Source organism: Diabrotica virgifera, chromosome 5 (assembly GCF_917563875.1).
Source record: "Diabrotica virgifera virgifera chromosome 5, PGI_DIABVI_V3a".
Taxonomy (NCBI): domain Eukaryota; kingdom Metazoa; phylum Arthropoda; class Insecta; order Coleoptera; family Chrysomelidae; genus Diabrotica; species Diabrotica virgifera.
This window is the reverse complement of record NC_065447.1, coordinates 117,655,801-117,681,677: the sequence shown is the minus strand read 5'-3', so window position 1 is coordinate 117,681,677 and position 25,877 is coordinate 117,655,801. Positions and strand designations below refer to the sequence as shown.

General features: G+C 32.6%; 1 protein-coding gene across 1 annotated transcript in view; it reads right to left on the bottom strand.

Moving 5' to 3' along the window:
- LOC126885119 (probable multidrug resistance-associated protein lethal(2)03659) overlaps positions 1 to 25,877 on the bottom strand; it is a 185,634-nt gene that overhangs the window by 41,565 nt on the left and 118,192 nt on the right. Inside the window, exon 9 of the mRNA XM_050651551.1 lies at positions 22,707 to 22,857. Within this exon, the coding sequence (XP_050507508.1) occupies positions 22,707 to 22,857 (151 nt within the window). The remainder of the gene's footprint in view (positions 1 to 22,706; positions 22,858 to 25,877) is intronic.

The following is a 25,877-nucleotide window of genomic DNA, read 5'->3' as shown; positions in this document are numbered from 1 at the left end:
AAAATCATACAATTAATGTTGATTACAACGTACCTACCTACTACTTACTGCAAAATAATTACCAGCGAAATATGTCTCGTGGATCGCGATATAAACAAATTGACAATATATTAAATTTTGTGAATAAGGAACTGATAAATCGTATAAAAACTTCAATATGGCGTTCTCTGAATATTTATATCCTTAGAAAATTGCAAAATAATTCCTAATTTTGGGGTTTTATAAATGTTTTATTTTATTTTATTTAGCGTATGGCTAAGTATATCACAGAATATATTTAGATTTATGCATTATACAATGCATCACAAACAGATGTCAATTTTTTAATATATTCGATTGACCCTTCGGTTGCCATTACAAAGTCTATAGGGTCGCCTGTGTATGCTCTGCGTGGGCAGTCCTAAACAATGTGATTGATCGTCTGTGTTGTAGCGCCGCAGTCACATGAAGGCGAGGGAAGTTTAGCCCATCTGTAGAGGGAGTCGGCGCATCTTCCACAGTTTGTTCGAATTCGATTAAGGGCTGCCCAAATCCTACGGGGACGTTCAAATTCGCTAGGTTTTCCTATGTTGTCCGGTAGACTATGGTAATGCGGATCTGTCTTACTTTCCCAATCTTCTCTCCATCGGGTATTTAAGTCAAAGCTGGATTGCTGCAGCGCTTGAGCAGATTGCAGAGGGGGTAACCTGGATCGGAGACGGTTTCCAAGAATATCGGGGCCGTTGTTGTGGACTAGAAGCTGACGACTCTCCATTATTTTGTAATATTCTTTAACCAATGCATGTTCGCAGCGTAGGTTGGATGGTGCTCTATTACTAAGGGTAGGTAGCCACATTGTAGGGGTGGGCTTAATTGTGCCTGTTATCATACGCATAGCACGGTTTAGTTGGGTGTCGACCAGGTGGGAGTGCCTGCTATTTAGCCACACTGGTGCACAGTATTCTGCCACCGGATATATCAGACCAAGAGCAGAGGATCTTAAAGTTGATGCTGTGGACCCCCATGTAGTGCTGCAGAGTTTCTGTATTATATTGTTGCGTGTTTTCAATTTTGCTGCTGTTTTCGTCAGGTGTTCTCTGAATGTGAGCGTTCTGTCTAGAGTAACCCCAAGGTATTTAGGGTATTTATTGTGTTTCAACAGCTTGTTATTAAAATACACTGGCAATTCTCTGTTTGCCAGCTTGTTGTTGAGATGAAAAGCTGATACTTCAGATTTTGTAGTACTTGGTTGTAGTCTCCATTTCTTAAGGTATTCGCTGAGGATGGATAAGTCATTCGTGAGAGTGATTTCTGTAGTTTCTAGGGATTGGTGGCTTGTTGCAAGGGTCCAGTCAGCATATCCAAACTTTCGAGATTCGATTTCAGGCATGTCAGCAATATAGAGGCTGAAAAGTAAAGGGGCAAGGACAGAACCCTGTGGAAGGCCATTGTTAAGTTTCATCTGTCTACTCGTCTCCTTTCCCATTATAACCTGGAAGGCTCTGTTTGTCAGCATGATGTCAATGAGGTTAATTATCTTTCTGCAGGGGATAATACGGGCCAGTTTATATATTAATCCCTGTCTCCAAATAGTATCATATACTACTGTTAGATCTATAAATACTGTTGCTGTCTTTTGTTTCTTTTGAAAACTAGCTTCTATAAAAGTTTTTAGTGACAGCACTTGGTCTGTACAGCTTCGATGAGTGCGGAAGCCAGTTTGTTCAATGGGGACATTTGCTAGTATCCTGTTACTAATTCTGTTGAGGAGAAACTTTTCTAATAGTTTATATACCATCCTGAGTAGAGCTATGGGGCGGTAGTTTTCTGGCTTATCGTTTGATTTGCCCGGTTTCGGAATTGCAATTATCTTTGTTCGCTTAAGTAAGAAAGGAATGTTACCTGACTGAAATATATCATTAAAGAACATTGCAAGCCACTGTTTCGTGTATGCACCACTGTGTATCAAGAACTCAGGATGGAAACCCAGGTGCTTTAGCAGATTTCATTTCTTTCAGCGCATGTGTGATTTCAGATATTTTGCGATACCTCCTAGGGATGGTTTCCTTGGCAGCGCTTATCACTTCACCCACAAACATCTCGTAATGTTTGCTGGTTGGAGGGACCCAGCTCAAGGTCCGGTCTAGTTGTTCAGAGAACTTCTCCCAGTTTGCTTTTCCAAGGTTCCACCTGGGTCGAGGATATGATCTAATTATTGGAATTGATATTCCGATGGTGATAAGCACAGGACGATGTTGAGTATGTGGGAAGTTTGCAAGGACACTTCTCGCAGTTGTTAGTGGTCAGTCATTGTATCTTTTGAGACAAAACATAGGTCTGGGTTATATTCTTTTCTCCAGCTGATTTAAACGTTCCTCTGTCTTTGGCATCAAAATCTATATATGTGTTTTGTTCTTCGCACCATTCTACTAGTGCATCCCCATTTTCATCATTCGTGGTGTACTTCCACATTTCGTGGTGGCTGTTGAAGTCGCCGATGTATATATGTAGTAGGATGTAGATGAGTCTTTAGCACTTCTGAGTTCCATATAATGGCTGGAGGTTTGTATATGTTAACTACGGTAATCTCTCTGATTTTGGTGACCACTTCATGTATATTATTTTCATTGGAAGCAGAAAGCAGGAAACCATTTTTTATATTGCAGAAAATGTAGGTTGCGACGCCGTAACGTTTATCATAAATGGCTCCCAGTAAATCGTAGGCAGGTATCTTTCCCCTTAAATCAAGCTGGACTTTGTCTTCAGTATTGGTCTCTTGTATGGCAACCAGGTCAATGTTTATAAATGTTTATAACTTATAAACGAAGTTAGAACCTTCTTTTCATAAAGGGTACTGAGAATTCTGGTGCTTAAATTACTCAAAATTTCAGAGCGATTGGTGAAGTAGTTTAAAAGTTATCTAATTTTTTTTTCCCAAATTAATTTTGTTTGCAACACTATAAGTCAGGAAATGATTACAGTACTACTACGGATAGCTTATGAGAGAAGAAGATTTATACTATTAATTTTATTTAGAAAAATGACAAAAAATAATTTAAATAATTGCAAAATTATTTTGCAAGAACATGTCGATTTTTTGGTTATAAACAATTAGCATAAATTTTTAACCATTACCCGTAGAAAAATTATTCTTTCATATCTACAAAGAATGAAATTTTATACAGCGTGTCTACTTAAGTTGGAAACATATGGGAAACTTTTTTATTATTAATTTTACGAAAAAATTCTGCATGCTCTAGAACCTAAGATATAATCATCAAATATCAAATTTTATCAATATTATACGAGGTAATTAAAAAAAAAATATGAATTTCGTTCAAGGGTAAAGTACCTTTATTTCTCTGAATATTGAAAATTCTGGTTATGAAAAGTTGTTTGGAATTAAAAACTAACATCAAATATACAATTACATGCTTCTAATAAAAAAAATGTTTACAAATTTTTCTCAAATTTAATGAATACTCAACACCGTTTTTATTTATTACAAATATGCTAACTCTTTTACTATTCATTCTACGAAAAAAAGTTATTCTTCATAAAAAGCTCAGCATGGTCTAAAATCTAAGATACAACCATAATACAGGGTGTAACAAAAATACAGGTCATAAATTAAATCACATATTATGGGACCAAAAATAGTTCGAATGAACATAACTTACCTTAGTACAAATATGCACATAAAAAAAGTTACAGCCCTTTGAAATTACAAAATGAAAATCGATTTTTTCGAATATACCGAAAACTATTGGAGATTTTTTATTGAAAATTGACATGTGGCATTTTTATGGCAGGAACATCTTAAAGAAAAATTATAGCGAAATGTATGCACCCATAAAAATTTTATGGGGGTTTTGTTCCCTTAAACCCCCCCAAACTTTTGTGTACGTCTCAATTAAAAATTCAATATTCTTAAAACTTTTTTGCCCCTTAGTATTTTTTCGATAAGGCAGTTTTTATCGAATTGAGGCTTATTTTTAATATGTTTACATAAAAATTGTATGGGGGTTTTGTTCTTTTAAACCCCCAAATGTTTGTGTACGTTCCAATTATAATATGACTGCGGTACTATTAGTTAAACACAGTGTTTTTAAAACTTTTTTGCCTCTTTGTATTTTTTAGGGAAGGCACCTTTTATCGAGATGTGTCTTCTTTTTTAATATGGTTCAAAATATACCTAAAAATGTAAATCATAAATAAATTTTCATATTATTACCAAGTCTCCATAATCGTACTTGACCATATACAAATATGTGGTGGATTTGACAAATATTCAAAATATCTCAATAAAAACTGACTTTTCGAAAAAGTACTAAGAGGCAAAAAGTCTTAAAAACAGTATCTTTAACTAATGGTACTACAATAATAATTTAATTGGAACGTACACAAAAGTTTGGGGGGGTTTAAAAGAACAAAACCCCCATAAAACTTTTATGGGGTGTCCAAATTTCACTATAATTTTTTCTAAAGATGATACTTCCATAAGAATGCCACATTTGCATTTTCAATAAAAAATCTCTAATAGTTTTCGATATATTGAAAAAAATCGATTTTCATTTTGTAAATTCAAAGGCCTTAACTTTTTTTATGTGCACATTTGTACTAAGGTAAGTTAGGTTCAATCGAACTATTTTTGGTCCCAGAATATGTGATTAAATGTATGACCTGTATTTTTGTTACACCCTGTATATCAACTTTTGTTATACGAGGTGTGTCAAAAAATATGAATTTCGCTCATGAGTCTAGTACCTTTGTATTTCACAATATTTCAATTAGAAGGATGTAATTGCATATTGAAACATAGTTTTTAATTCTAAACAACTTTTATTAATAACAATTTTCAATATTGTGAAAAATAAAGGTACTTTACTCCTGAGTGAAATTCATATTTTTTGACATCCTCCTCCGCTATCTGTTCTCCTTCGTAAGGATGTAGTGGCGTCATGTAAGTCGTTTGATTATTTTTATTAAATCCTCTCTCTCTTGTGCGTGTTATTTTGCTTCGGAGAACGAGTAACCAGTCATGTCCCTTATTTGGTCCGACCATCGTAATGGAGATCTTCCTCTGGATCTTCTGCCCTCTACGTTGCCTTCAACTATCATTCGTTCCATATTTTTTTCATTTCATTCATTTTTTTTCATTTCATTTTTCGTTCCATTTTTTGACATACCTCGTATAAAATTAATAAAATGTGATATCTGATGGTTGCATCTTAGGTCTAAGGACATAGAGAGCTATTTATAAAGTAAAGCCTTTTTTTCGTAAAAGTAATAATAAGTTATCATATGTGTAAAGAGTTATCATAATATGTGTAATAAATAAAAATGAAGTTAAGTATCCATAAATTTGAGTAAACTTTGGAAAATGTTTTTTTTCAATTAGAAGCATCTAATTTCATATTTGATCTTAGTTTTTAATTTTAAAAAACTTTTTATAATAAGAATTTTCGATCATGAGAGAAATAAAGGTACTTTACTCTTGAACGAAATTTACGTTTTTTGACATACCTCGTATAATATTGATAAAATTTGATATCTGATGATTCAATAATAAGTTCTAACGTAAGCAGAACTTTTTATGAAAAATAACTTTTTTTTTGGTAAAATTAATAAAAAAGTTTTCCATATGTTTCCAACTTAAGTAGACACGCTGTATATATATTGTCGGTTTATAACGTCCTACGACGTTGTCCGATGCCGTTGTGGTAGACGAAAGACGAGAGATGTCTCGTAGATTGAATCGTAGATTGAATTTTTTACGAATTCAAAAAAAGAAAAAATTGTCCTAGGACAATTATTGGTAACTCCTCTTTTTTAATTCACAGCAACTTTGTTAATTAAGAAATTATAAACAGTTTTTTATAGTTTATAAACAGTTTATAAACAGAAATTATAGTTTTTTATAGTTTATAAACAGTTTATAAACAGAAATTATAAACAGGCCGCTATTATATTAGGCAACTGGTGACGCCACCAAGTTGCTCCACCAGTGACTCATCACGTCACGGGGCATTTAAGTAAATGAGACCTATTAGACTACGGCAACTGGTTGCGTCACCAGAAATTGTTGTCGATCTGGTGGCCGAACCAGTCCACCAGCCGGGTAACCGGGTCTGGTGGCGCCACCAAGCCGGGGAATTATGTTATATGGACCCTATTAGACTGAGCAACTGGTGTCGGCCACCACTAGTTCATTTGTATTGTAATCGAGTGCTTCGTATTTCTTTTCTATTAACTTCTATAGTTTCTATTAACAAGCGTATATTTTTCTAAAACCTTTTTTGTTGATTTATAAATATGCTATATTAAAAAGTTCTTCTCGCAAATTTAGCCGTTAATTGTTTATTCATTGTTTAAACAATAAAAGCTCTTTTTATATTTTAGAAATATCGGTGAATTCATCACTTTACCTTGATCAAAAATGTTTCTATTTTGTTTTTGATTATGCTGAATCCGAATGTGATGTTAATTGGAAAATTTAAAAAAAATTGAGCTTTTATATAGGTACAGTATGTCTGAAAAGGTATGTCAAAAAAATTGTATGTAAAGTACCTTTAGATTTCACAACATCGACAATTGTTATTATGAAAAGTTGTTAAGAATTAAAAAAAACTATGTTTTGGGACGCATTAATTTTATTACATCATTCTAATTGAAAAAAATGCAATTTTTTTTAAATTACGGATACCCAAGATCATTTTATTTCAAATATCTATAAGTATTTTATTATTAATTTTACGAAAAAAGTTATTTTTTACAAAAAGCTTTATATGGTCTAAAATCTAAGATGCAATCATAATATATAAACTTTTATCAATTCTATACGAGGTATGTTAAAAAATATGAATTTTATCCAAGAGTAAAGTACCTTTACAGTTCACAATATTTCAATTAGAAGAATGTAATTGCATATTCAAACATAGCTTTTAATTCCGAACAACTTTTTATAAAACATTTTTCGATATTGTTGTTTAATATAAGGATATTTTACTCTTGAGCGAAATTCATCTTTTTTGACATACCTCGTATAAAATTCACAAAATTTTAATCTGATGGTTGCATCTTATATTTTATACTATTAGGAGCATTTTATGAAGAATAACCTTTTTTTCGTAAAATTGATAACAAACAAGTTTCCAATTGCATTTGATTATTTTTCCAATTCCAATTCATTTTAATATTTTTGCTGGTGGCTATTCTCGGCCACCAGTTGCCCGTGCTCACAATTTGGTGGGCCCACTAGTTGCGCCACTAGTTGCGCCACCAGTTACCTAGACTAATAGAGCCCTAAGAAATCAAATTCGCCACATTTGAAAGAACATACTTCAAAAGTTTTAAAGCGTCAAATATAAAAAAGATTTCCTTTGAAGGGAATCGTCCACAAAGACTCAAAATGTAGTCCTTAACATCGGCTGGCTTTGAAACTTAGGAGAGCGATGGGAAGGGGAAGCTGTTAACTCTATTTCTTGTTCTCGTTTATGGATTTCAACGTTTCTTTTTTGATTTTTATCTACTTATTGCGTACATTACGAATAAGCATTATTTGAATAAATAAATTGTGATAATAAACCATCACTAATTTGTTTAAAGAATCTGTTTTCAGTTTTTTGAAGTTATACTTTTTTAGGCACGAGGGTGAATTTCTACATTCCCTATCGCATGCGCACACCGACAGTATGGTATTAGTCGCTATATCTTTATATAGCGCTAATAAGGTGTGTGTGAAAAGAATATATTATTAGTGCTTTTAGTAAATATATTTATTATAATTTTTGTGTCTTTGGATTTGTCTTCCTCGGGAATAAGATATTTTATAATAGTAGTAAGTATATTTGAAGTATTTTTGTATATCAAAAATAAATAACCATTTTCAATTTCGCTGCAAAACGAAAATACAGCCGCACCACATTCTAGTCCAATCAGAGAATGCAGCAAGCACCTCTACCGGTTTCGAAACTTATTAGTCTGTCATCGGGAGGCACATATGCTGCTCTCTCTGATTCAACCAAAACAGACCCCGGCGCGCAGTCACGGATTGCAACAAACGAAATGGCATCGATGCCCTTGCGGCAACTGCTAGCAAAAGACTAAGTTTTCACTCTGATGACATATAAATCAACATAGTGTTACTCTACATCCCACCAGACTGAAAACAATTGGAACCTTCTCTGGTTACACCACCGAGGCTTCTACAATTTGCAAGCCATACGGATGCTGAGACTAAGGAAGATGAGGGAATTTTACAATTTATAATTCACGACCCATCTGCTCAGCGCGGTAAAGTTCCAACGAGAATGGTTCCCTTCGTACTCCAATCAGAGTATATATGTAAAACAAAAATGACTAACCATTTTCAATTTTGTTGCAAAACGAAAATACAGCCGCACCACATTCTAGTCTAATCAGAGAGTGCAGTAAGTTATGGCTTGCAAATTATAGAAACCTCGGAGGTGTAACCAGAGAAGGTTCCCATTGTTTTCAGTTTGGAGGGATGTAGAGTAACACTATGTTGTTTTATATGCCATCAGAGTGAAAACTTAGTCTTTTGTTAGCAGTTGCCGCTAGGGCATCTATGCCATTTCGTTCGTTGCAATCCGTGACTGCACGCCGGGGTTTGTTTTGGTTGGAGCAGAGAGAGCAGCATATGTGCCTCCCGATGAGACACTAATAAGTTTCGAAACCGGTAGAGGTGCTTGCTGCACTCTCTGATTGGACTAGAATGTGGTGCGCCTGTATTTTCGTTTTGCAACGAAATTGAAAATGGTTATTCATTTTTGATATACATGTTTACTCTGATTGGAGTACGAAGGGAACCATTCTCGTTGGAACTTTACCGCGCTGAGCAGATGGGTCGTGAATTATAAATTGTAAAATTCCCTCATCTTCCTTAGTCTCAGCATCCATATGGCTTGCAAATTGTAGAAGCCTCGGAGGTGTAACCAGAGAAGGTTCCCATTGTTTTTAGTCTCGTGGGGTGTAGAGTAACACTATGTTGTTTTATATGCCATCAAAGTGAAAACTTAGTTTTTAGTCTTTTATTTTTGTATACTTCACTTGGTCTATTAAATTTGTCAGTATGTATGAGAAATCTTGTAACCTGTCAAAGCAAAGGGAATATAGCTCAGTCGTAGAGCGTGGGACCGGAAATCGAGAGGTCCCCGGTTCGAATCCGTGTGTTTTCTATTTTTTTTATTTTTGGTATTGTTTTAATATAAATTTTTGGAAAGTAGTAAGTAAAAATTAATTTAATCTTTAAATAAAATACAAATCACTTGTTGAAAGTATATTTATTTCGTTGAACTCATCTAATAGAAGTATAACTTCTTAAGTGCGTACAAAGTACATACAGATTCTTTTTTTTTTGAAGTGAAAACTTCTTTAGGGACGTTGTGCACTTTTTGGATAGGGGAAAAAGCATTTAATTCGCGACCGTCATCGCGACCGTCATCGCGACCGTCATTGCGACCGTCATCGCTTATGCTATATATTATGTGTATGTATATATAAATTGTGTACATATAGGTATTTAAATTTATAATAAATGTAAAACATATTTTAAGATGGAGAAAAAGGATTTATTTCGCGACCGTCATCGGGACCGTCATTTCTTCGGCTAAATAAATTTTGTACGTATATACAATATGTGTATGTATATACAAATTCTATAGAAGTATTTAAATTAAAAATAAATGTAAAACCTATTTTTGGATGGGGAAAAGGGATTTATTTGGCGACCGTCATCGCAACCGTCATCTCTTCGGCGAAATAAATTTTGTACGTATGTATATTATGTGTATGTATATATAAATTTTGTAGAAGTATTTAAATTTAAAATAATTGTAAAATCTATTTTAGGATGGGGAGAAAGGATTGATTTCGCGACTGTCATCGCGACCGTCATCGCTTCGACGAAATAAATTTTGTACGTATATTATGATAATGTACGTATAATAATAGTAATATTATTGAAGTGAAAACTTCATTAAGGACGTTGTACACTTTTTAAAATGGAAAAAAGCATTGAATTCGCGACCTTAATTGCGACCGTCATCACTTCGGCGAAATAAATTTTGTACATATACATAATATATTATTATGTGTATATATAAATAGTGTAGAAGGCACGTAACGCGTATATAATATTGGTATAACACCTATTTTTGGATGGGGATAAAGAATTTATTTTGCTACCGTCATCGTTTAGTTGAAATAAATTTTGTATGTATATAGATTATCTTCTTCTTCAGCCTGTTTGCATCCACTCCTGTACAAAGGCCTCCCCATGAGTTCTGCATTCTTCTCTGTTTTGTGCTATTTGGTGCCAGTTTCTCCCCATTTTTGCTTTGGTGTCGTCTAGCCATCGTTTTTGTGGTCTTCTTCTACTACGACTCTGCTCGCGTGGTCTCCAATGTACAATATTTCTCGTCCACGTTTCAATGTTTTGTCGTGCCACGTGTCCTACACAGGTTCGTTTTATTTGCATTTCAATTCTCCCAATTACATATTTCACTTTCGTCCTGCTTTGCACGTACTCATTTTGTATATGTTCCCTCAGAGATACCCCTAACATAGCTCGTTTGATCGCCCTCTGTGTCGTTCTCAATATATTGGCTGATACCTCTGTAAGTGTCATCGTCTCCATTCTATACGTCATAATCGGTAGAATACAACTGTTGAATACCCTTTTCTTTAGATTTATTGGTATCTTTTTGTTCTTCAACACATCACTGAGTCTGCCCAAGTCATTCGGATTCTTCTAGTTATTTCTGCCGTTTGATTCTGTTTGCCTAGTTTGATCGTGTGACCTAGGTATACTTTTCGACACTTTCGATATCACTTCCATCTAAGTCGATTGTGATATATTGATTTGTCATCACTTTTGTTTCATTTGTTTTTTTCTCTCTGTCTAACTCCTCTCTCCGTTCTTATTTTGCTTGTTGTTAGAGCTTCTGATACATTGATTTGCATAGTTGCATTGTCGTGTATGTATTTGAGAAGTATTCTATATCTAGAATCAATCCTTGGGTTATTCATTCCTTCTAATACGGCCCAGAGTTCTATGGAATCGAATGCATTATTGTAATCCACAAATGCCAAATGAAGAGGTTCATTTTATTCCTTGCACTTTTCGATAAGTGTCGTTATTGTTTGTAGGTGTTCTATGGTACTATGTCAACAGGCTGGTAACTATCGAATTCATTTGATAGCCTGTTAGTAATTATTTTGGTGAGCATTCTGTACGGATGTGACAACAGGCTTATTGGTTTGAAATTTTCGCGTTTGTGGCACCCACATATTAGGTGTGTGTATATATAAACAGTATAGGACGCACGCAACGCGTGTATAATATAGGTATAGAACTTCTTTTTGGATTGAGAAAAAGCATTGAATTCGCAACCGTCATCGCTACGGCGAGATATTAGTAATTTATATACTATAGGTTGAATTGCGTATGTATAAGTTCAAATGAAGTTATAATGGTTGGAGGAGGGACAGAGAGTGTACCCGAAGGAGCTTGCGAAGCAAGCGCATAAGGGGCCACGCGGTCCCTACTCCAATCCTTATAAGTGATTAGAGTTTGAAGTATTTTTGAAGTGAAAACTTCTGTAGCGAATTTGTACAATTTCTGGATAGGGAAAAAGCATTGAATTCGTGACCGTCATTGCTTCGCCGAAATAAATTCTGTACGTCTATGTATTATGTGTATGTATATATAAATAATATAGGATGCACCCAATGGGTAGGTATATAATGTAGGTATATCACTTCTCTTTGGATAAGGAAAAACCATTGAACTCGCGATCGTTATCGACACGGCAGATATTAGTAATTTATATACTATAGGTTGAATTGCGTGTAAGTTCGACCGAAGTTATAATGGTTGGAGGGGGGTAGAGTGTGTATCCGAAGGGGCTTGCTTCGTAAGAAGTTTTCACTTCTGTCGGCACTCCCACGAGTGCCCTAATTTTTTTTAACTTGTTTTAAATTTTTTTTAATATTTGAGGCCCATACATACATAATTATAATTAATATATATTAATCTTATTCAAATATTTTTCAAACTGGCATCAGTTTATAATATTGCTTTGCAAATAAGAAATCTGAAATAAACTAGGTTTTATTTTTTGATAAACATACTATATACCCTATTCCACGGAAATACGACTGTGTTGGATTATTTCGACAATGAATATTTTATTGTGCAAAATATGAAGAACGAAAATAAATTGCAAATTACATTGCCGTTTATTGGAATAATTATTTGAGCCATTTACTTTCGTACCTACTTCTTATGTTGCACACTGAAATATTCGTTGTCGCGATAATCCAAAACAGTCGTTTGTTGGTGGAATGAACCATACTACTAGATAAATAAAAAGTGAAATTTAACAAAATTGGAGAGCACATTAGAGAGAGGGCAAAAAAACAAAATTATTTGCAGACAATTTTTCAGTATATTGCAACTGTATGTTATAACATTGAAAGTTATAATTTTAATATTGTAATAAAAAAATATGAAAAAAATATTTTTAAGAATTAGTTACGAGTGACTAAAATTAAACATATTATAAAAAAATCAACTAAAAAGCAAAAAATAAAAAATTGAAAAAATCTAACACATTTGTCAAAGAAAAGCGTGGCGCGTCTTCATCGAATAAACGGTTTTCGCATCACGCTTTTCTTTAACAAATGTGTTAGATTTTTTAATTTTTTTTAATTTTTTGCTTTTTAGTTGATTTTCTTTTAAATTGTTTCTTAAAAATATTTTTTTCATATTTTTTTATTTTTTACATTTTAGTCTTACACTTTTCAAACATTAAAATAATATCGTCATGTTTATTAAAATATGTATAAAACCTATTAGTGTAGGAAACAGAGGTTGAACCTTGCAAAATGGACACAAGTATGGTTTAATTTTTTTTCTGGTATATCAAGAGATGCTTATTATGTGACTAATTTTTTCTTAAAAAAATTCGCCCCAGAACCCCCTTTTTCACCCATTTAAACGGGGTAATTTGTAATTTTTGCAGAACGTAGCCCTTTCTGTACCTTTTGCAAAAAATTTCTTTTATAGAAATATGAAGAGGACTATATTTTCTACGATTTATTTTCCAACAGCATATGTCTATCACCTACCGTTTAGTGGAGGTGGGGCCCCAAATTTGACAAGTTTTTAAAAAAGATGTTTTTAAAAAATATTATTTTTCCCAAACTGTGATGGAAATTACAAAGAAATCCTGCGGAAATTATTCACAAATAAGTGACTGATTTTTTTGCTATAGGTTTCATTTAAGGGTAATTGCCCTTTTTTTAATTACAGGGTGTTACATTTTAAAAAACAACTTTTTATACATAAAACCATAAAATCCTTTATAAAAGGTATATTTGTTAAAATCCCTATACAGGGCTACATCAAAGACAGAACTAGTTTTCGATCGGTTGACCGATCATCATCAGTGCAATCTTAGAATGTACATGCAAGCCACCAAAGTAAAAATAACAGGGTAAAAACCCTTTACAATTGATCCGTCATCGGAACATATGACAAAGATGTGAATTATAACATGGATGATTAAGATATCCAATGTTTTTCGCCCGAGGTACCAATGAGCTCTATCTGACAAGTTCACATCATAACTGTACGGAAGCAAGTGAAGCACTGTTATTTTTACTTTGGTGGCTTGCATGTAGATTCTAAGATTGCACTGATGATGATCGGTCAACCGATCGAAAACTAGTTCTGTCTTTGATGTAGCCCTGTATAGGGATTTTAACAAATATACCTTTTATAAAGGATTTTATGTTTTTGTAATGGTATACAGCCAACTACAGGAAATTTTTCCTCGTGGACTTTTTATACCATCTGAATTGTTTATGAAAGAGTAAAAAGACTTGCAGCCATTACCCATGTACTGGTGCTATTTACAAGTTTGTATATTGCACCCCCATTTTTTCCCCGGAGCCACCCCAAAAAAAAAAAGAAGAATTAATAAAGAAAGTGATTTTCTTGGAATCATTCACACACAATGCCCTTTATTAATATACTTTATATGTATATCATTTTGTGCACTTTATTATTACCCATGGATGGACACCAAAAGCGATTTCCTAGTGCAACCCCTATAACCAAAAAAAAAAATAAATAAATAAAATGGGGGGTTGAAAATTTTTTTTTTTGCTTTTTGATCCATATAGTATGGATAAATATGCTTTATCAATGGTGTTTTTCAAAAATATATATGGTTATTGCTACATCCCTGCGGAAACCACCCCTATCCTTAAAAATATACTGCAGAAACTACCCCTATCCCTTGGCGAGCATGTTTTTACGATTTTCTCATTTACTATGCATTCTTTTTAAACAAAACAATGTTAAAGACAACTATTTTCTCTACAAATAAGGTCCTTTGCATTTTTTTCGTCACCTGTTCGTTTTATTAATAAAGTACTTATGTAAAATAAAACAACCCAGTGTAACCTACAAATTATGACCTATGCACATTTTACATTCTTTGCGCCCCAAAGCCACAGTGGTGGCCCAAAATCAATTTTTGCATATTTTCGCCACCTACACGCATTTTATTGCATTAATAGCACAATATTCACTCTTAAGTGGTGATGGCAGTGATCCGCTCAGCAGTGGCGGATCTAGGGAGGGGTGATGGGGGCGATCACCCCCCCCCCTTTCAAACCAAGTGATATTATATTTAAAGAATGTTAAAATTTATTTTTATAGAAATACTTATATTGTATTATTTATTATAAGAATTGCGTACTTTTTATGCTTTAGCGACAGTGGCGGATCCAGTATCATTAAGAGGGGGGTGCCAATTGGCTAAATTTTTATAAAAATAAATGAATATTTTTATAATCTTTAAATATAATATCACTTGGTTTGAGAGGAGGGGGGTTCGCCTCCATCACCCCTCCCTGGATCCGCCACTGCTTAGCGACCACTTAAGGGTGAATATTCTGCTATTAAGGCAGCATTTGCAATAAATTGCGTGTAGGTTGCGAAAATATGCAAAAATTGATTTTGGGCCACCACTGTGGCTTTGGGGCGCAAAGAATGTAAAATGTGCATAGGTCATAATTTGTAGGTTACACTGTGTTGTTTTATTTTACATAAGCACTTTATCAATAAAACGAACAGGTGACGAAAAAAAAAACAATAACTGAAGCCCGCCAAAGGATATCTGAGGTTTACGGCGCCACTGTGCCGTAACGGTTGCTTATACGAAAAAATTGAATAGGACCTAATTTTTAGAGTAGATAGTGGTCTTTAACGTTGTATAAGTTTTGTTTAAAAAGAATGCATAGGTAATGAGAAAATCGTAAAAACATGCTCGCCAAGGGATAGAGGTAGTTTCTGCAGTATATTTTCAAGGATACGGGTGGTTTCCGCAGGGATGTTGCAATACCCATATATATTTTTAAAAAACACTATTGATGAAGCATATACCCATATAAATCAAAAAGCAAACAAACAAATTTTTTTTAGCCCCCATTTTATTTATTTATTTTTTGGCTACAGGGGTTGCACTAGGAAATCTCTTTTGGTGTCCATGCATGGGTAATAATAACGTGCACAAAATGATATATGAAGTATATTAATAAAGGGCACTGTGTGTGAAGGATTCCAAGAACATCACTTTTTTTATTAATTCTTCTTTTTTTTTTGGTGGTTCCGGGAAAAAATGGGGGTGCATTATACAAATTTGTAAATAGCACCAGTACATGGGTAATGGCTGAAGGTCTTTTTACTCTTTCATAAACAGTTCAGATGGTATAAAAAGGGGTTTTTTAAAATGTAACACCCTGTAATTAAAAAAAGGACAATTACCCTTAAGTGAAACTTATACAAAAAAATCAGTAACTTATTTGTGAATAATTGCCGCAGGATTTCTTCTTAACTTCCATTACAGTTAGGGAAAATTAATTATTTTTTAAAAACATCTTTTTTAAAAACTTGTTAATTTTGGGACCCCACCTCCACTAAACGGTGAGCGATAGACATATGCTGTTGAAAAATAAATCGTAGAAAATATACTCCTCTTCATATTTCTATAAAAGCAATTTTTTGCAAAAGGTACAGGAAGGGCTACGTTCTGCAAAAACCACAAATCACCCCTTTTAAAGGGGTGAAAAAGGGGGTTCCGGGTCGAAATTTTTTAAGAAAAAGTTAGTCTCATAATAAGCACCCCTTGATATACCAGAAAAAAAAAATAAAACCGGACTTGTGTCCATTTTGCAAGGTTCAACCTCTGTTTCCTACGCTATATTATGATGTACAAACATGAAAAGTAGTCGGAATCGGCAAAAATTTTAAACTTTATTGTTAATTTATGAAGCATAACGTAAAAAGTGAACAATTACAATTAACGTAAAAAATGAAATTATGTATAGTTCATATAAATAGCTACAATTGGTAAAAGTTTCAAGTTTCTTCATTGTAAAAAACAAGAGAATTTAAGCATTTTCCGTTAAAATCGTTTTTTTTTACAATTAATAAACAAAAAAAATATTGACTATTCGTGCATTGTTCCCGCGAATGCATATGTCTGCAAATTTTTAGTCATTTGCATTGAAGAAAAGGCAGTCAAATTAACGTCCAAAGGTTTGATGCAAACTATTGAAGTAAAGAAAAGCGCTTAATAAAAAAACAAAAGTAAGGATATTTCTTACCCCTTGGTATGATTCGGTCAACAATATTAAAATCAAATAAATCAACAACACAGGAGATTTATCTAGGATTACTTGTATTGTTTATGAAAAACATAACAATTATTATTTATAAGTTATTATAAATAGTTCTTCTTGTTCTTATATTAGGCCTCTTGGCCTGTTCTTAACCGATTTTGAGCTTGTATTCGTAGCTATGATGACTGCCAGTTATCTCGCCATCATTTAAAGGGCCTTCCTATTAGTCTCTTGCCTGTTGGCTTCCAATCTCTGGCTATAAGGGCTAATCTCTAGCTGTCCATTCTCGTCACATGCTGATTCCACTCTCGTCTTCTCTGTCTTCCCCATCGTACTATTTCTTGTATATTACAGAGATCTTTTATTCTGTCGTTAGGTATTCTGTCTCTCAGTGTTTTTCCAGTTATTGACCTCAACGTTCTCATTTCTGATGTTCTCAGTATCCTCTTGGTTTCTGCTGTGTCACATCTTGTTTCTATCGCGTACGTCATGACCGGTCTTACACATGATTTATATATGCGTACTTTCCCTTCCAGCCTCATATCTTTATTTCTCCAGATGACATCTCTCAGACATCCTGACGCGTCATTGGCTTTATTTGCTTGCTTTCGGACGCTCTCTTTAACAACTCCATAACTACATATTTCGACTTCCAGGTATTCGAGTCTCGAGACTTGTTCAATTAGTTCGTTGTTAATTACTAATTTGCATCTTATGGGTTCCCTTGACACTACCAGGGATTTTGTCTTAGCTGTTGATATTTTCATGCTGTAGTTCTTCGCCACTGTATTGAAAGTTTGTGCCATTCTCTGTAGGTTATCCTCATTATCGGATATTGCGTCGTCATTGTAACAGAATATTTTTATTTGTTTTTCTGTCAGCTTATATCCTTTTCCAGTACTTTTAATGTTTTTTATGATTTTGTCCATTACTAAATTAAAAAGCAATGGCCTCCAGCTATCGCCTTGTCTGAATCACGAGTTAATTTCTACTTTCGATTTTAGTTCATTCTCGTGTTTTATTCTGGTTTTGTTCTTCGTATTAATGTCTTTAATTATCCTTATCATCTTGTTGGGCTGATTTTTCTCCTTTAGCAATCTTAGCACATCTTCTAATCTTACACAACCGAAGGCTTTAGTCAGATCTTTAAAGCACATAAATGCAGGTTTATTATATTCCAGTGCTTTCTCAGCAATTTGTCTGGCTACGAATATGGCGTCTATTGTGGACATATTTTTCCGAAAACCTTGTTGTTCCCCACTAATTGGGCATTCTTCATTTATTTTATTGGCAAATATTTTTGATAAAAGTTTAAGAGTTGTGTTCAGCAAGGTGATGGTACGGTAATTGGTAGGGTCTTTGCTGTTTCCTCTCTTGTGTATTGGTATTTTTATACTCATCCTCCACTGGTCTGGTACACGCTGGCTACATATTATTTCTTGAAAGAGACTCCCTATATTTTTAATTAAGGTTTCTCCTCCATATTTTAGGATTCCATTTGGTATCCCATCGGGTCCTGGGGCTTATTTGTTTTTTAATTTACGTATGTCATTGCTTATTTCTTCTTCTGTGATTTCTAGTTCTGTGTTTATGTTGGACTCGTCTTCATTTCCTATTTCTTCCTCTTCTTCAGATATTATTGTATCTTCCTTATATAGTTCTTCTAAATAGGCGGTCCATTGTTCTGCTTCTATTTTATTTAAACTTCTATATTCGTTAATGGGTTTTTTACTACTTTTTAGTATTTTCCAAACTTTTCTTTGCGTCCCATACAAATCGTGTTTCATTTCTTTGGTAAAGCGTATCCAATTTTCTCCCTTTATATTTTTTATCTTAGAATTGATGTAGTTTCTTGTATCTCTGTATTGTTGGTAATTGTGTGGTGTTTTGTTAGTGCAGTATTGTAGGTATGCTTTCCTCTTCTCATACGCTAGATCTCTTATTTCAGTAATGAACCAGGGCTTTAATATTTTTGTTGCATAAATAGTTCCATTAATAATTATAAGTACAAGTGTAAATGATCCACTCCTATTATTGCCAACAAAGTCGTCCTAAAAATATCGTAAAAAAATTTCCAAAAATTGTTTACCCAATTTCCATAGTTAATTAAATAATAACTTTATTACCAAAAGACATATTCGTAACGTACTCAAAGAGTACATACAGATTGAACAAAGAGACATCAAAATAGAGAATAGAGAAAGGTAGAAGTTTTTGTTATCGAGGTCAATAAAATAGTTATTTTTTTGTACTAACAGGTACTCTGTGCAAGCTGTTTTTTAAGAGCAGCTAATTTATTTTAATAAAATATCTGGTACAAGAAGATCTGTTGATCGGATCGGTACTAACGTTGTACTAACTCTTCTTAGCTGAATTTCCAACCCCAATCAATTACATTTATCCAGTACCGGCGCTAGGGTATAAGGCGCCCGCCAGCAAAAGTAGCATACGAGCCCTTCGGATTCTTTTAAAATAGTATTTTGAGTTATAATATAAATATTATAGATAATAGTTAATAATAAATATTATAGATAATAGTTATAGCCGGCCCTGCATTTATCCTTTGTTTGGTGCAAATGGTTTTATAAACTTAGTTTTTCATTCATCTAATATCATGTTTAGCAAAAAAATGAAACCTAGTTCCTATGAGATTTTTTGATTTTTCCATAGACCAATATTATTTTTAAAAATAATTCAATGGGATAATTTGTTTTTCATACAATCTATTAAAAATATATTATTTAATGAAGAAGTATACAGTGAGCACGTAAAGGTTGGAATAAATTCATTTTCTCAAGAACGGACGATTTTGGAAAAAAATCCCCAAACAGGTCAATTTTTATTTTTAAATTATGACTTTTTGGCATATATATCATACTAGTGACGTCACCCATCTGTTCGTGATGACGTCATCGATGATTTTTTTAAATGAGAATAGGGGTCGTGTGATAGCTCATTTGAAAGGTAATTCAATTCTTTATTCAGTAATATAAACGTTAACATAATTATTTATACAGGGTACCCAAAAAATTTTTTTTCAATTAAATTTATTGACATAAAAAGAAGAATGTGTGTAATTTATTTAATTCAAAATACATTTTACTGCTATCCGAAAACAGGAAAAAAATGTTTATTTGGCAAATAAGTATTGTTTTCTGCTTAAATTCAATATTAAAGCAGCCACCCACCAGCCTCGTGACAACTTGAACATTTAATTTAAGCGAAAAGCAATGATTACTTTTCAAATAAATATTTTTTTATGTTTTCTGAGAGCAGTAAAATGTATTTTGAATTAAATAAATTACATACATTCTTCTTTTTATGTCAATAAATTTAATCCAAAAAAATTTGTTTTGGCCACTCTGTATAAATATTTATGTTAATGTTTATATTACTGAATAGAGAATTGAATTATCTTTCAAATGAGCTATCACACGATCCATATTCTCATTTAAAAAAATCGTCGATGACGTCATCACGCCCAGAAGGGTGACGCCACTAGTATGATATATATGCCAAAAAGTCGTAATTTAAAAATAAAAATTGACCTGTTTCGGGATTTTTTTCCAAAATCGTCAATTGTCGAGAAAATGAATTTATTCCAACCTTTACGTGCTCACTGTATACAGATTATTATAATAATCATAAATTTTTACGTTTTGTGATTAAAATATTATTTAAAAAAATTGAATAAACAATTGTTTAGACAAATTAGATGGTTTGTATAACAATTAATTAATTTAAATAACACATAGTCGGAAAATATGCGTAAAAAGTACATACAAATTAAAAAAAGGTACGTCGCAATCTATAAACGATAACCAGACATATAGTTTACAGCTCCTTTCCCCTTGCCATCGCTCTCCCAAGTTTCAAGGCCGGCCGATTTTAAGGACCACATTTTGAAGCTTTGTGGACTATTCAGTTGAAAGGAAATCTTTTTTATATTGGCACCCTAAAACTTAGTATGTTCTTCCAAATATGGCTATTTTGATTTCTAATTTTATAAACAAAGCTGCTTTGAATTAAAAAAAAAAAGAAGGGACCAATCTCGTCCCTAATTGCCCTAGGACAATTTTTTCTCTTTTTAAATTTCTAAAAAAATTCAGTCTCTCTAAATATGAAAAAATAATTTTCTGCGCCTAATGGTTAAAAAGTTTTTCTAATTGTTTATAAGCAAAAAATCATGCTCTTGAAAAATAATTTTGCAATATTTAAAATTATTTTTTGTCATTTTTTTTAAATACATAGAACTGGTAGTATAAAGTTCTTTCATAAACTATTCGTAGTATTACTGCAGCTTTATCATTTTCTGACTTATTTATAAATATATTCTGAATTATTTATATAAAGGGTGTCCCGAAAAATTGGTCATAAATTATACTACAGATTCTGGGGTCAAAAATAGTTCGATTGAACCTAACTTACCTTAGTACAAATGTGCTCATAAAAAAGTTACATCCCTTTGAATTTACAAAATGAAAATCGATTGTTTTCAATATATCGAAAACTATTAGAAATTTTTTATTGAAAATGGACATGTATCATTCTTATGGCAGGAACATCTTAAAACAAAATTGTAGTGAAATTTGTCCACCCCATAAAAAAATTATGGGGATTTTGTTCCCTTAAACCCCCCCAAACTTTTGTGTACGTTCCAATTAATTCATTATTGTGGTACCATTAGTTAAACACAACGTTTTTAAAACTTTTTGGGCTTCTAGTATTTTTTCGATAAGCCAGTTTTTATAGAGGTGCTGCTTCTTTTTCAATATATTTACGTAAAAATTGTATGGGGGTTTTGTTCCTTTAAACCCCCCAAATGTTTGTGTACGTTCCAATTAAGCTATTATTGTGGTACCATTAGTTAAACACAGTGTTTTTAAGACTTTTGCCTCTTAGTCTTTTTGTTTATAAATCACCTTTTATCAAGATGTAGCTTCTTTTTCAAAATATACCTAAAAATGTAAATTTTAAATAAATTTTTAGATTATTAACAGGTCTCTATAACCGTACGTGACCGTACGTGACCACCACATATACAAATATGTGGTGGATTCGAAAAATGTTCAAAATATCGCGATAAACACTGACTTATCGAAAAAGTACTAGGAGGCAAAAAAGTTTTAGAAACATTGTGTTTAACTAATGGTGCCACAATAATAATTCAATTGGAACGTACACAAAAGTTTGGGGGAGTTTAAGGGAACAGAACCTCATACAATTTTTATGGGGTGCACAAATTTCACTTTAATTTTTTTTTAAGATGTTGCTGCCATAAAAATACCACATGTCCATTTTCAATAAAAAATCTCTGAGAGTTTTCGATATATGAAACAAAATCGATTTTCATTTTGTAAATTCAAAGGGCTGTAACTTTTTTTGTGTGCACTATTGTATATAGGTTAGTAAGGTTCAATCAATCTATCGGTGACCCCAGAATCTGTGCTATAAGTTATGACCAATATTTTCGGGACACCCTGTACATTGTTGCAAAAAATTAATTTGGGATAACCAGATTAAATACCTTTTAAACTATTTAACCATTCGCTTTGAAATATTGAGTACGCTTCAAACACCACAGGGCTCAGCATTCCGTGTAATACCAAGGTTCTAACTTCATTTTTAAATAAGTTATAAATATCTATTAAAAATAAAAATGTATGATTTATTTTAAAATTTTCTAAGCAACAAATAAGGATAGATATGTCCACAGAACGCCATTATTGAAGTTTTTTATATGATTAATAAATTCCTTACTCTCAAATTTTTTCAAATGCTTCACTTTTTGAGAATAGACCAAAAAAATGAAAATTTACCGTTTTTTGATTTTTATTTGTTAATATCTATATATATCAACAAAATCGGCTGCAGGAAACATAATATAGGTTCTTATTATAGGGGTCAGTACTACCCAAAAACTTTTTTTCGGTCTGGACCAACAGGTTATTTTTTCCCTTATTTCCCTGAACCAATAGTATTATTAATCTAAGTATTAAATTACTTACTAGCAGCCTCCAATCGTTTTAAACTTCTAGCTGTTGGCATATAAATTCTTCGTAGTATTATCAAAATAAGAATAATACCGATTGCAGGAACTACGAATTTCCAGCTAACACTGGCAATTACCCCAATAATACCAACAAATCCAAACGTCGCCTAAAAATACGATAATAATTCAGAGAATTTATTAAATATTTTATTTACAAAATACAAACGCTAACGCTCGTGCAAAACAACGGCATTGCAAAATCGACACCCCCATCGAACAAGGTTGTAATTCATTTTTAGTCATTTTACAGGAGAGGCAAAAAACGAAAACATGAATTTTTAAAAATTTGTAGCGAAATAATTAGACTCTTTTACACTAATGTGATATGATATTTTTAACCTAATAAGGGATTACTGTGAGATGTGTGTTTTGTAATTTTATTAACTATTGAATATCTTGAGTTTGAGTAAGATACAACCTTGAGATTAAACATGAGTATTTGTAGAAAAAGGTTGTAACTCGCCTAACAATCATTTTACACTCTCCTTGTTAATTATTTTTCCCGTTTAACTATTAAAAGGTTGTATGTTTTCAGTTATTTGCAATATAGCTAGGAAAAAATTAGTTTTTATGGTATATTTAAACAAAATATCAACTCACAGTTTACACAATTTTAATTGAAAATTTTAAATTTTACAATAAGTTTAATATTTTATCACTATGAAAAAAACATAATATAAAATATTTCAAATATTGGGTATCTGTAAATATTTAATTTTAAACAATTTTACTTTATTACTTTACTCTTTTACTATTAATATCTACTTCAAAATTAACATGTGTGTCCTTAAATAGGTTAAAATTTAGAATTTGCTTCTGATTTATTTCAGTTACGGATTTAGGCTTGCCTGATGCTTTGGCATATCGTATCATGGTTATCCATTGGTGTGGATCATATACGACTTAATGTTTTTTCCGTTTTTCTAAAAGGACATGCATTGAATCACACCCCGTTTTGTGAATGTGCTATTTCAAAAAATACATAGGTAATGTTAATATTAAACTTTCTCACTACATAGAAGTACGTAGCAAACACTATTCTATACTTATTTTGTCCACCGCAACTATCAAAAAAAGAAAAAGTCCGTAAATCCTTTTTTACGTTTATTTCGATAAATTGACTTAGAGATACACCATATGTTTGAATAAACTGCTCGTCAAAAATTAGGGATATAGAAAATTCTGCTGAATTTTTATAGTAGATTTTTTCGTGAACATATTAACGGATTCCGCTATTTTTTTTATTATTTCAGACTTTTCTTTAGTATTTACACAGTTATGCAAAGGTTTACTCAAACTTTTTTTTGTACTTATACCGGGCGGAAGAAAAGAAATGTTTTTCTTATATAAAGTTTGAGACGAGGGAGGACGACGTAAAAGTGGGAGTATATATCGAAATCGTATTGTAGCCTTATGATTAGTGAATATTTTGTTTTTTGAATGTCCCTGATATCTTTAGAAATAAAAAAATAGACGGTTTTGTAATTTAACATGTGTTTTAACCGAAACAAAAGTTTGAGACACCTTGTAGGGAGAAAAAGGCACAAAGGTGAGTATACCTCGATATTTTGTTGTAGTCTCATATTTTGTGAATATTTTATTTTTTTAATTTCTCTGAGATCTTTAATAACAAAGAAACTAGACGATATTACTCTTTAATATGTGTTTTACCTGACGGCATGCGTCACATCACACATGTGAAACATAGAAAAACATATTAAAGAGTAATACCGTCTAGTTTCTTTGTTATTAAAGGTATTAGAGAAATTAAAAAAATAAAATATTCAAAAAATGTGAGACTACAACATAATATCTGGGTATACTCACCTTTGTGCCTTTTTCTCCCTACAAGGTGTCTCAAACTTTTGTTTCGGTTAAAACACATGTTAAATTACAAAACCGTCTATTTTTTTTTGTTTCTAAAGATATCAGGGACATTCAAACAATAGCATGTTCACAAAACATAAGACTACAAAATTATTCTGATGTATACTCACATTTGTACCTCGTTCTTCCTACAGGTTGTCTCAAACCTAACACAAGAAAACATATTTTTTTCTTCCACCCTGTATAAGTACAAAAAAAAATTTGAGTAAACCTTTGCACAATTATACGAAAGAAAAGGCTAAAATAAAAAAAAATAGCGGAATCCGTTAGTTCGCGAAAAAATCAACTATGAAAATCAGCATAATTTTCTATATCCCTAATTTTTGACGAGCAGTTTATTTTATCAATTAAACATACGTGCAACAAAGTTGTAACTCATTTAAAAGCCTTGTTAATCGTCAAGTATAAAGAAACTAAATATTTAACATAGGGAGTATCTAGTGTTGCTGGCTTTTCCACGCTAAAATGGCACACGTAAGTTAAAATACAACTTTTTTCAATGGAGTATTCTCAAACTATTGAGAATAAAACTATGTCGTTTATATTGGCGTGTGCGCAATTTTTTGCTGAATTCGTCTGTGTTGAAATCTGAAAAAAGGTCTAACTTGAGTTACAACCTTGTTCGATGGGGGTGTCGAAATATGCGTAGTCAAAGAACTCAGCAGTTCTAAAAATAATAATAATCCAGTCGAGATATCATTTGAACTTGTGCGGCAAGCTATAATCGGCTCTGAAATCCGTTAGAAATTTTAAACCGAACTTTAAAAAAATCAGTTTTACAACATTGCGTAACTACGAAGTCCTCTGATAGTCCAGACGAATTAATATATTTTATCGCCAACCGTCACTAAAGTCATTCATTATTGTACTCATTTGCGGCAGTAAAGTAACACTTTATTGTACTGAAAGAAGAATGTTAATTTACCTGCCGCGATTATCGAGATTGAACGTAAGTGGTCGATGGCAGTAATCGATTATTTATTTGAGTTAACTTACAATTTATTTACTTTATTGATCAAAAATATTGTATAAAATTTACGACATTGTTAATTAAAATTTCAAAAAGTGAAATTCTGTAGTATTCTGTAATTATATTCATACAACATAAACCAAAACTTTACCGATCTAGTAATTATTCAATGTTGATAACTATTGATTAAACATCGAATACGGCCATCATGCAAAAGTCATCTGTCATCACTGTCATAAAATTTTTATTACGTCAAAAATTTAAAAGAAT